This window comes from Acinonyx jubatus, chromosome B3 (genome assembly GCF_027475565.1).
Source record: "Acinonyx jubatus isolate Ajub_Pintada_27869175 chromosome B3, VMU_Ajub_asm_v1.0, whole genome shotgun sequence".
Taxonomy (NCBI): domain Eukaryota; kingdom Metazoa; phylum Chordata; class Mammalia; order Carnivora; family Felidae; genus Acinonyx; species Acinonyx jubatus.
Genome location: NC_069386.1, coordinates 118,726,584 through 118,739,593, shown reverse-complemented (window position 1 = coordinate 118,739,593; position 13,010 = coordinate 118,726,584). Strand labels below are relative to the sequence as shown.

General features: G+C 42.1%; 1 protein-coding gene across 7 annotated transcripts in view; it reads right to left on the bottom strand.

Moving 5' to 3' along the window:
- The window catches only part of GPATCH2L (G-patch domain containing 2 like), a 152,191-nt gene that overhangs the window by 65,832 nt on the left and 73,349 nt on the right, over positions 1-13,010 (bottom strand). For 3 of the 7 annotated variants that reach the window (XM_027066215.2, XM_027066214.2, XM_027066219.2), the window contains exons 1-2: positions 8,918-9,026; positions 6,052-6,723 (exon numbers count right to left, since the gene is read on the bottom strand). In XM_027066215.2, coding sequence (XP_026922016.1) covers positions 6,052-6,713 — 662 coding nt within the window. In that variant the 5' untranslated portion in view covers positions 6,714-6,723; positions 8,918-9,026. Of the gene's footprint in view, positions 1-6,051; positions 6,724-6,849; positions 8,448-8,469; positions 8,677-8,917; positions 9,028-13,010 lie in introns of those variants that run through there. The other 4 variants (XM_027066217.2, XM_027066216.2, XM_053224753.1 and 1 more) reach the window with 4 other exon arrangements.

Here is a 13,010-nt window from a genome sequence, read left to right as displayed (position 1 = left end):
GGAGAATGTATTTCCCAGGACCGAATTTGCAGTGACTGCCTCCTACTCCAAACACAAATACACACACAGAAAACACTAATTCCTCATCCAAGTATATTCTGGGAGTTAGAGCCTCCAAACAGAAACTCAAAGATACAGATTGGGAAGTACAGTATCCCCTCTTCTCCGCACAGCAGAGAAGTTCTAAGACTCTCACTGATGCCTGAAACTGTAGATAGTACATAACTGTATATATACCATGTGTTTTTCCTATACATATGTATCCATGATTAAGTTTAATTTTATAAATTAGGCACAGTAAAAGAGAGGCAATAACTAATAATATAACAATATACTATAATAAAAGTTATGTGAATGTGGGCTCTTTCTCTCAAAATATCTTCTACTCACCCTTCTTCTGATGATCATGTGAGAGGATAAAATGCCTAGGAAAGGAGATAAAGTGAGGTGAACCATGCAGGCACTGTGACGTACTGTTAGGCTACTCCTCCTCCTCCTGACGGAATGTCAGAAGGTGCATCACCTGCTTCCAGACCACATCTGACTGAGGGTTAACTAAAACCACAGAAAGAAACTGGGCAAGAGGGGACTACTGTAGAGGACGGAACAACACTCTGGCTCACACTGCGGCTGCCTGATTTTCTGACTAAAATGGACCTGCGATTCTGAACAAAGGCCTGACTATAGAGAGAGGATGAAGGGTCTCACTACATACCTTCAGCGTAGGCTCAGCACTGCCGATGTGGGCTTCCAACTGCACATCTATCAGCCTTGTGGTTTGTCGCTATCTTGGCAAGAGGCCAACTCTAAGCCCTGGTTCCTGGCGATGTGAGTTTACAATGTTTTCTGTCTTCCTAAGCATTTTAATGGGCAGCTGATATTGCTTATCAAATGTTTTTTACACTACGAAGTTACAATGATGCACTGGAAGGAGGCTGTGACTGGAAAGAGTTCCAGAGTCTCAGTGTTACAAGGGACCTGAGAGGTCATGCAGCGCAGTCTCGCCAACTCTACAATAACTCAGTAAGTGGTCACCAAGCCCAGGCTTGAACCCCTTCAGTCACCTAGAACTCATTACCCGGTGAAACAATTCATTTCATTTTTACAGAGGTCGAATTTTTGGAATGTTGTATCTGACAACAAGGCAACGTCTTAACTCTCTGTGCTTTCCATTTTTATGAGCCCTACCTCCATCCTCTGGAGTCACACAGAATAATCCTAACACACTTCTTTCAAGAGACAGATTTTCAAATACAGTAGTATCAAATCCATCTCCCAAGGTGTCTTTCTCCGTTGTTCCCAAGGATATACTAGCAAAACTCTGCATAAATCTATGGACGCACGCTATGCTAGCTATTCAGAACTCTCAAATGCAATAGTACCATTTGCAACAATGGTAAATATACTCTTGGTCAGCACCTCCAGTTATGGAATAGGAAACAGGGCAACCTCAACCTACCACATACATTCTTTCCAGTATTCCCTGATTAATGACCTCCACTTGCAAAGGAGGCTACTTACCTTAACCATGAAATAATGAATACTATTGATCCAACAAGGTACTGCTATAGAGTGTTACTGATCACCCAATCTTTGGTTAAAATGGTCCTCATTTAGCAATTTCACTGTCACAAACACCTGGAGCAAAGCATGCTCATAATTAAAGAGTTTGGGGAGGTAAAGTGAGAGGTGATGGACACAGATCTCAGCTTTCTCCCATTTATTCTTGCTTCTGAGCTACTGTTTGTGTCAGAAGGGATATTGATTTTCTATAAAAATAAGAAAACAAGAGGCACCAAGGGGCCGCAGAAGGTCAGCGTGGGCTGGAAAAGGAGGGGGGAGGGTTAGCACTCCATCTCTGTCACTTGCCTTCCAAGAGAAGGGAATATTTTCTTTCCTGTGAGATCGGCCTCTAATACATCACCTTAGGAAAGCTCCTGACTGAGACTTCAGGCCAACACCAAACCAATTCACTTAGAAAAACCACAGAAGCTAAACTATATTTAAGGGGAACAAACAAAGGATGAGTTAGTGAAGAACAGAGTAAAATTAGGCTATGAATCACCTAATACCTGCGATATAGACAACATGAATAAAAATAGTAGAATTTTACAAAAGAATTTCTCCATTCTAGAATGGAACACACATACACAGGAAAATTACTAAAATAATAACTGATCTTTTTGCAGGTATAAAAAACTATTGTATCATAACCACTTCCAGTTCCTCAAAACTCTTGAGGGATTGGTTGGCGTAGAATTGAAGGAAGAACAGAAAAATAAAAGGAAAAGGAATTATTGGTTAAGCTTAAAACTATTCCATGGTTAATTAGTAAAGTGAATTTAAGGAAATTAGAAATACAGCTCCCTGGCTGAGACATACATTTTCAAACCTAAAACACCTGACACGTATTTTTTAAAAGAATTCCATCCACTGATGAGGCTAAGTTAAGTTTAATCACCTTCATCCTAATAATTTTACAAGTTGGATCATACACACTGACAATCTTCAATATCACTGATAAAATGTAAGGTTCTACACTTGATCTGTATGAGAACAAAGATGCACGTCCAAGCAGATTTATGAAAGAGCAACCAAGGAGATTCTTAAAAATATTTGTTAATGTAGAACAAAGGTAGGGAAATTTTGAGAGAATCAATTCACCAAAATAGTATAATATCCAAATCATAAATTATTATCTACTTAAACATACTCTAATGCTAGTCCTATTCATAAGGTATGCTTAATAATCAAGGCAAGATTTTAGTTCCATCTTACTGGTGAGAGGCTGAACATAATTTGTGGTCAAAGAGTAAGTCAGTCACCCCTCTTTCTCCACAGAGTAGATTTAGGGGGAAAAAATACAAGGCACTTCTGTTCGTAACTACAGATGAAACAATATAAGTCAAGGCATATTTAAGACCCCTAAATAATTAGATTCTAAAGAAGAATTGTTCTCATTTTAAGTCTGCTACTATTCCACCCTAATTTCCCTCATAGCTACAAGAACGTGGGCATCCATGTTACTAAAAGAACTCAAGAGTGATGGGATGCTTGGGTGGCTCAGTCCGTTAAGCATCCAACTCTTGATTTTGGCTCAGGTTATGACCTCATGGTTCATGAGATCCAGTCCCACATTGGGCTATGTGCAGATAGCGAGGAGCCTGCTTGGGATTCTCTCTCCCTCTCACCCTGCCTCTCCCCTACTCATATTCTCTCTCAAAATAAACATTAAAAAAAAAAAAAGAAGAATGTTAAAAGAACTCTGAAGTCATGTACCAGGCAGATAGCCCCAACAGGGTAACAAGGTCTTCTCAATTTGAAAAGAATAAGAATAGGGGCATCTGGGTGGCTCAGTCGGTTGAGCATCCGACTTCGGCTCAGGTCATGGTCTCACAGCTGGTGAGTTCGAGCCCCGAGTCGGGCTCTGTGCTGACAGCTTGGAGCCTGGAGCCTGCTTCGGATTCTGTGTCTCCCTCTCTCTCTGCCCCTAACCCACTCGCATTCTCTGTCTCTCTCAAAAATAAATAAACATTAAAAAAAAAAATTCGAAAAGAATAAGAATTTCACACGAATTGCTGCCTATTTCAACTTATCCAGGCTCTCAGGTAACTAGAATGTTTATTATCACAACCTGACTATACGTGCAATAGCTGTGTCTGAGGTAGGAAGGAACTAAAAGTGCCTCGCTACTAGATTACAGACTGCATCTGGAACCACACTTAGACTGTTATCTTAAGAGCAGAAAGAGTGAACAATTATGTCATGAGAAGAAATATACACAAGCTATCACTGCAAAAAACAATTTCTAAAAATCACTATTTTCAAGGCACCTGGGTGGCTCAGTCAGTAAAGATATCAACTTTCGATTTTGGCTCAGGTCATGATCCCAGCGATCAAGCCGTGTCGGGCTCCACGCTGGGCATGGAACCTGCTTGAGATTCTCTTTCCCTCTGCTCCTCTCCTCCACTCACACACGCTCTCACTCTGTCTCTCAAATTTAAAAAACAAATCGTGATTTTCAACAGTAAATTATTTGGAATATATGTTCGATATTGACACAAACTTGAACACCTCAATTGAGGGTTTTGATATTGTGTACGGCTGTAAACTGACTAAACATTTGTTTGATTAAAAACAGCATGATAAGGGCAACTGGATGCCTCAGTTGGTTAAGTGTCTGACTTCATTCAGCTCAGGTCATGATCTCACAGTTTCATGAGTTTGAGCCCCACGTCAGGCTCTGAGCTGACAGCTCAGAGCGTGAAGCCTGCTTTGGATTCTGTGTCTCCCTCTCTCTCTGCCCCTCCCTGACTTGCACTCTGCGTCTCCCTCTCTCTCAAAAATAAATAAACATTAAAAATATATTATTTAAAATAAAAAAAAACAGCATGATAAAAAAAAAACCTTTGTAACCCCAAATTACACATATATATTGGGTAAATAGGTCTTAGGATATACATTAGAGGAAAATTAGAGAAGCCGTATATAAGCCTAACCAGTTGTGCAAACCCACAAATATAAAGTTAGTGAGAAAAATTGTTGAAGCTGGACTAAAAACCGCCCTGAAAAAGGTATGGGCTTATATAAAGACCTACGCAGCCTTTCTGATTACTGACACAGCCTCACGACACAGTTCCTAAGATTCGTGTCTTTGTTTTTCAGACAAACTTCAGAAGCAAAGTCCTAAGAAAGGCCAGATATTCTACAGTTGTAAAAGGTAAGAAGAGACGGAAAGAGCAGTGGAGGGCAGCAAAACATGGTGGTTAAGTATGAACTCTGGAATCAGAATTGATTCCTAGTTTTGCCACTGGGTGACCATGGGCAAATTATCTAAACGCTATTAACCTCCATCTCTTCTTCTATAAAGTACGAATAGCAGTGCCTGCCATACGGCGCAGTCCTGAACATTCCCCTGGGACCACCAACCCACTAGGCAGCACCCACACAGGCATGTGGTTTGATACAATGAAGGGGATGGGAACCATGCAGAGATGCCAAATAGCCTGTGAAGCATGGGACGGTCCCTCACCACAAAGAACTGCCCCCATTCAAAACACCAAGAGGGCCACCTCGATGCCTCAGTAGGTTAAATTAGCCTCTTGATTTCAGCTCAGGTCATGATGTCACAGTTTGTGAGACTGAGCCCCAAGATGGGCTCAGAGCTGACAGTGTGGAGCCTGGTTGGGAATCTCTCTCTCCTCAACCTCTCTCTCTGCCCCTCCCCAACTCTCACTCTCTCTCTCTCTCTCTCTCAAAATAAATAAACATTAAAAGCAAACAAACAAAAAAACACCAAGAGCACCCTCCTTGAGAAACATTAATATTAAAGTATTGAGGTGGGGCTTATCAATGTTCCTAGGACTATATGAGATGGAAAAAACAAAGTCACCAAAATCTACACTGACATTTTAAAGATGCATCCAATAGACACAAATTTTTATGGCCCAATGACATTTGGTTGAAAACTAATGGGATTCAATACTGTTATTTTCAAAGCCCCACCATGTCTTTCAGACGACGTGGATGTCAGCCATAAAAAATAAACTCAACAGAGTCAAACCGTAAGTAGCAGAGAACAGAATTATAGCCCGGTATCTGAAGTCGAGACTCTTAACGGGTAAAGGAAGCTTACCAGAAACGTACACAAACTCCACATGCCCAGTACCAGCATTTTCTCACATACACAAACACACACACCAGCCTCTGCTGAGACCCTGGTTCTAACAATATCAATGTATGAACTACATGGTATAAACAGCAGTAAACTGTTTTTAAAACAAAATTCTTGGTTATGCATGTGAGATACACATTTTAAACAATTTTTAGAAACAATGTGTTTCATTACATAAAGCTTTCTTGACCTAGGGAAATAGAATCATGAATGTACTTTAAAAAACTAGAGATAAACTCTAGCTGACTGGTTAAAGGAGGGCTACAAAGGCAACATTGCAGTGGCTAGCTCTGAAAGTTGAACTCATCACGACTGTAAATTTGTACCTGGGGTAAAAATAAGCAGGCAAATATTTGACTTAGTAAGAGAGATCTCACCATTCTGACATGTTCTCATCAGAGCCCTGTTTTTGTTCATCTGCTTCACACTCCATCCTTTCTTTCCTTCCTGTTTTGCTTAGGAAAGTCCTATTTTCTGCTGATTCACACAACCCATGACCTGATGAGGTCCAGGGAGTATTCTCCTTCCAGCGGGACAGACGCTGCTTCTTAGCAGACTTGAACCTGCAGCCTCTCTCGTAGCTCCAATCTGACACCTTGAGCTTCTGCTGAAGGCTGGCAGCCACCTCTGATGTCACTCGCTTCACTTTCCGCCGGCGCCGGAGGGGTCGACAGGGCGCATTTTCAGTAAAGGAGTCAGATTCGTGCCAAGAGTGTTGCTTACTCTTAACAATGGCATTGAGAGCCGGGTGCCGTTTGGCTACCATCGTGTCATCGGAGTCACTAAAATTGGCAACAGGGGCCATTTCTCGACAATCCTTAATGGCCTCATCGAGACTTGACTCGGAGGCCTCACTGTAGCAGCAGGTATGCTCGGCCAGGTGAGTGAAGTCCGAGCGGCGCTTCCGGCCTCTCCTTTTGCGGAGCTGCCGCCTCTGCTGCCGAGGGCTCAGGGCCATCTCCTCCCACAGCTCACCAAGCTTATTCTGCTCAGATGTCTGCTCCAAGGCTGAGGCTAAGTCATGTACCAGCTCATCCATGAGGCCACATCTGCCAAAAGAAAGTCCAGAAAAAGAAAACAGAAAAATCCTTAACAGGATCTGTTGTTTTAGAATAATTTTATAAACCAGATCATGGCAGTGCACAGCCCACCCTATCTACAGAAAATAAACTCACCTTTCATCTGGCTACACTTAAGACTCTGTTCCTACCATCCATGCTCCTTTCAGCCACTAAAAATAGGTGTTTGGCCCTTAAGTGCCTGAAGTCAACACTCACGGGATCACAACCAGGATATTAGCAAAAACCAGCAAACCCAGGGAAATAAATCTTTCCCCTTTTTTCGCAATTAAACTCATCACTAAATTATATAATAATAAAATCCAAAAAGATTAGACAATGTCTCACCAGACAGGAGCAGAACAACACACAACTTCAAAACCATAGATAAACAACTGTGCTATGGTCTGGGGTCACTAATAAGAATGCTTGTGGAAGGGAGAAGACAACACACTGACACACTTTAAGGAAGTCTGCTTGTACTTTTAGTGACCCAAGAAACTGTAGTGACCCACATTTGTACCCTGAATGGAGAAAACAGAGTAAGTCTGCCCCCATTATGGTCCCAACTACCACCTGGAAGCTAGAAGGGAAGGCCATTTGTTGAGTAGGTCACACACACACACACACACACACACACACACACACACACATAACAACTAGCAACTTTTAAGCTCTTCTCCCATCCTTCAAAAAATTAAGTGATCACCCTACTTATGTGCTTTAGTACCCATCACACGACAGCAGGATATAACAGGTTGAAATGAAACGCACGGGAGGAGTCTCTGATTTCTAGCCAACTGCTTTCTAAACTTTCCTATTGTCAAACCCTCATACTTCAGGAGTCTCTTTAAAAGCAAACCTTCCAAGGGATGAGAGCAGTAGGAGCAATTTTTGGAATGCCCCTTTAAAGGGAAATGTCTAATATAATTTGTACAACACCTTATTAAGTACATATTAAATTAGCACTTTTCCCTAGCCCTTGTTAAGCCCAAAGTATTTCAAGTCCGTACTTAGAATTTAAAACTGTGTGGCGCCACTCTCAGACGGTATTTTCGTTCATGCAGTTTACATTCTGCAAAGGACTTTCTAAAACCTATTTTCATGCTGTCCCCATGCCAATGACTTCAAAGGGAAGAAAACAGTAGTCTGGCTTATCTGCCACATGGATGGGAGCAATGGGGACACCTAGTTCCAAAACTACCAACCAAACAAAACGTCTCAAAGTGTCAAAAGCCACACAATATAAAATGCCCACGTCCCTTTAAGCAATACGAAATAGTTTAAAACGCCATGACTGGGGTTTCGGAGGCAATTGCCTGTAAGACCAAAACAGAAGTGAGGACAGCACGTCTAAACCTACTTCCTTAATAAAGAATTACTGCTTTAAAAACTCAGGCAGAACTGTACAAATTAACGTGAAACAAAGTGACAGAACAACTTGCAGTCGTTCGTGCAGAATCCTTTCCTAAAAGACTGCAAGTCCAACAGCAGGTGACAGAAGAACCTTGAGCTTCCCACACCTTCACTCTCGGGTGCATACTCCGAGAGAACCCCCTTGTCCAGCAAGCACTCGAGGAGAGGAAAGGTTAAGTCACGCAAAGAAAAGCACGAGAAATGGATAGAAGTAAAAACAGGCAGGCGTATGGTCTGAGCGAAAGACCGGGTTGCGAGGAGCTGGGGGGAGGAGGGGGGAGGAAGGCAGGAGGCAGGAAGCAACTTCTCATTTGGGCTCACCGGGGCAGGGGTTCAGCCCTTCTCGCTCGGGCAGAAACTGCCAAAATTCAAGTCCTGGTGACTAAGCTCCCTCCGTGATCAGGGGTCGCAACATGGCCACATATGTGAGAAAAAGCTGGTTTCGAAGGACTCTCCCTCCAAGCCCCCGGCCCGCCTCCGAGGACTAGGGCGAACACGGCTCGGGACAGCAAGCCCTCAAGCTGTCGCCTGCCCGAAAGCGCCAGAAAGAAGAAAGAAGAGGTGAGTGTCGCCCCGGAGACGCCCGAACCTTATTCCCCGGGATGGGGGCGATGGGCCCTGAAAAACAAGGCCCAACCACCCTCGCCCCTCCCGCCAACCTTCGCAGCCCCATGGCGCACACGGCCCCTCAGACTCCGCTGGGAGCCGGTATTCCCGTTGGCGCCGGCCCCCTGGCCCCCGACCCTCTCAACCCACTCCTCCCCCTCACCAGCTGCAGCAGCCACCTCCAATGGCCGCCGCTTTTGGGGCCGAGTCTCCCCGCCGGGGTGTCCCTTTCTGACCTCATTTCCGGTCTGGGCCGGAGGGGTGGGGCGGTGGTGGAGCGGAGTGGGTGGGGCTGCTGCTTGAGAGGGCCCGCCCCGGCTAGGCGCTTCCTGTCCGTGGCCGCGCCCACTTCCGCCCCACGGTGGGAGGGGCCTTGGGGAGGCCCGGAGAAGGGGTTACGGGCCTGTAGTGTTGGTGGTTAAGGGTGGGCTGGGTGAGGGATAAGGTCCCCGTTAGGGGAAGAACACGCCTCCTCAGGCTGGCCTCGTCTGTCTTCGGGGGCGTCGGGGAATTGGCAGGGAGGGACGTGGGCCTCGCCCTTGTTTGCTGACCTGCTTTTAAAAAGGGTGTGTGAAATTAAAGGGAAATGGATCCTCATTGTTAACTGTGAGAGTTGGTACCACCATTAGGTTAGCGCGATAGCTTTGTAGTGAATTACTCAGAGTCTTACAAATACGCATTCCTTCAGCAACAAAACCAGTAAAGTTCTATTGGATTATAACTTTAAGTATAAAATTGATACCCATGAGTCTATATGGATGTAAGTAAACTAATGATGTGAATACTGACATGAATAAAGTAATAAAACAAGGATGAGGAGACAAATCTCTGGTGCAGAAGAAGTCTGAATAATTTATTGAGATAATCTACCCTGAAGTATAACTCCCACCCCCTTAAATGTGGGCTGTGCTACTGACTTCCTTCTAGAGAGTACAGTATGGAAAGAGGGAAAATGAGTATAGTGGAGAAACAAGGCAAGCACTACCTCACTTAGGTGATCAAGGTTAACATGAACAGGGTATAAATCATGCTGATCGTTTGTGGGCTAGATATGATGAAAGTATCTCTATGGTACTTTCCTTCCAAACCCCATAACCTCAGTCTAATGAAGAGAAAAAACAGACAAACCCCAACTGAGGGGCATTCTACAAAATGCCTGGCTAGAATTCCTCAAAATTGTTAAGGTCAAAAAAGTCAAGGAAAGTCTAGAAATTGTCACAAAGAAGAGCTTAAGGAGATGGGACAACTAAATGTAATGTGATCTACTAAATGAAAGACTGGAATAGAAAAAGGACATTAGGTAAAAACTAAAGAAATCTGGATAAACTAGGGACTTTGGCTAATAATGTCTCAATGTTGGTTCATTAATTGTGACAAATGTTCTATATGAATGTAAGATGTTAATAATAGAGAAAACTGAGTATGGGGTATATAGTAACAGTCTGTAATACCTTTGTAATTTTTCTGTAAGCCTAAAACTAATCTAAAATAAAAAGGTAATTTTTTTTAAATGTACATGGCTTTTGAACAAGAAATTCTGTCTCTAAGGAATTTTATTCTAAAGAAAAATTGGAAATAGGTGCAAAAATATTTTAAATGTATAGAGAGGGATGAGAAGACTAGGAAAAAAAGTCCTACGACAGGGATTAGTTATCTAAATTATGTTACATCTATGGGATAGACTGCCTTTGAAGCCTTTTAAAATTGATGTGGAAGAAAATCTCCCAACAAACAAGAGTCCAGGGCCAGATGGCTTTTCAGGGGAATTCTACCAAACATTTAAAGAAGAGTTAACACCTATTCTCTTGAAGCTGTTCCAAAAAAATAGAAATGGAAGGAAAACTTCCAAACTCATTCTGTGAGGCCAGCATTACCTTGATTCCAAAACCAGACAAAGACCCCACTAAAAAGAACTATAGACCAATTTCCCTGATGAACATGGATTCAAAAATTCTCAACAAGATACTAGCAAATCGGATCTAACAGTACATTGAAAGAATTATTCACCATGATCAAGTGTGATTTATTTCTGGGATTCAGGGCCAGTTCAATATCTGCAAATCAATCAGTGTGATACATCACATTAATAAAAGAAAGGATAAGAACTAGTTGATCCTCTCAATGGATGCTGAAAAAGCATTTGACAAAATATAGCATCCTTTCTTGATAAAAACTTTCAAGAAAGTAGGGATAAAAAGGTCGTAACTGAAGATCATAAAGGCCATATATGAAAGACCCACCACTAATATTATCCCCAATGAGGAAAAAGTATAGCAGCTTTCCCCCTAAGGTCAGGAACACAACAAGGATGTCCTCTCTCACCACTGTTATTCAACATAGCCTCAGCAATCAGACAATACAAAGAAATAAAAGGCATCCAAAATGGCAAGGAGGAAGTCAAACTTTCACTCCTTGCAGATGGCATGATACTCTATGTGGAAAACCCAAAAGACTCCACCAAAAACTGCTAGAACTGATCCATGAATTCAGCAAAGTTGCAGGATATAAAATAAATGTGCAGGAATCAGTTGCATTTCTATACAACAATAATGAAGCAGCAGAAAAAGAAATAAAGGAATCGATCCCATTTACAATTGCACCAAAAACCATAAAATACTAGGAATAAACCAAAACAATGAAGTGAAAATCTGTACACTGAAAACTATAGAAAGCTTATGAAAGAAATTGAAGAGAAAAAAATGGAAAAACATTCCATGCTCATGGGCTGGAAGAACAAACAGTTAAAATGTCTATACTACCCAAAGCAATCTACACATTTAATGCAGTCCCTATCAAGTTACCACCAGCATTTTTCACAGAGCTAGAACAAACAATCCTAAAATTATATGGAACCAGAAAAGATCCCGAAAAGCCAAAGCAATCCTGAAAAAAACCAACGCTGGAGACATCACAGTTCTGGATTTCAAGCTGTATTACAAAGCTGTAATCATCAAGACAGTACAGTACTGGCATAAAAACAGATATAGAGAACCCAGAAATGGACCCACAAACTACAAATGGATCCATACCCACAAATTAGTATGGCCAACTAATCTTTGACAAAGCAGGAAAGAATATCCGATGGAAAAAAGACAGTCTCTTCAGCAAATGGTGTTGGAAAAACTGGACAGCGACATGCAGAGGAATGAACCTGGATCACTTTCTTATACCATAAACAAAAATAAACCCAAAATGGATGAAAGACCTAAACATAGGACAGGAAGCCATCAAATCCTAGAGGAGAAAAAAGGAAACAACCTCTTTGATCTCAGCCACAGCAACTTCATACTTAACATGTCTCCAGTGGCAAGGGAAACAAAAGCAACAATGAACTACTGGGACCTCATCAGGATTAAAAGCTTCTGCATGGTGAAGGAAACAATCAGCAAAACTAAAAGGCAACCAACAGAATGGGAGAAGATGTTTGCAAATGACATATCAGATAAAGGGTTAGTATCCAAAATCTATAAAGAACTTATCAAACTCAACACCCAAAAAACAAATAATCCAGTGAAGAAATGGGCAAAAGACATGAATAGACACTTTTCCAAAGAAGACATCCAGGTGGCTAACAAACACATGAAAAAATGCTAAACATCACTCATCAGGGAAATACAAATCAAAATCACAATGAGATACCACCTCACACCAGTCAGAATGGCTAAAATTAACAACTCAGACAACAACAGATGTTAGCGAGGATGCAGAGAAAGGGGAACCCTTTTGCACTGCTGGTGGGAATGCAAACTGGTGCAGCCACTCTAGAAAACAGTATGGAGGTTCCTCAAAAAATTGAAAATAGAACTACCCTACTACCCAGCAATTGCACTACTAGGTAGTTCTCCAAAGGATACAGGTGTGCTATTTGAAAGGGGCACATGCACCCCAATGTGTATAGCAGCACTATCGACAATAGCCAAAAGCCCAAAGGTCCATCAACTGATGAATGGATAAAGAAGATGGGAGATCCCCCCCCCCACACACACACACAGGAATATTACATGGCAATCAAAAAGAATGAAATCTTGCCATTTGCAACAACATGGATGGAAGTAGACTATATTATGCTAAGTGAAATTAGTCAAAGAAAGACAAATATCATATGACTTCACTCATGTGGAATTTAAGATACAAGACAGATGAACATAAAGGAAGGGAAACAAAAATAATATAAAAACAGGGAGGGGGACAAAATATAAGAGAATCTCAAATATAGAGAACTGGAGGTTGCTGGTGCAGTGTTGGGTGGAGGGAAA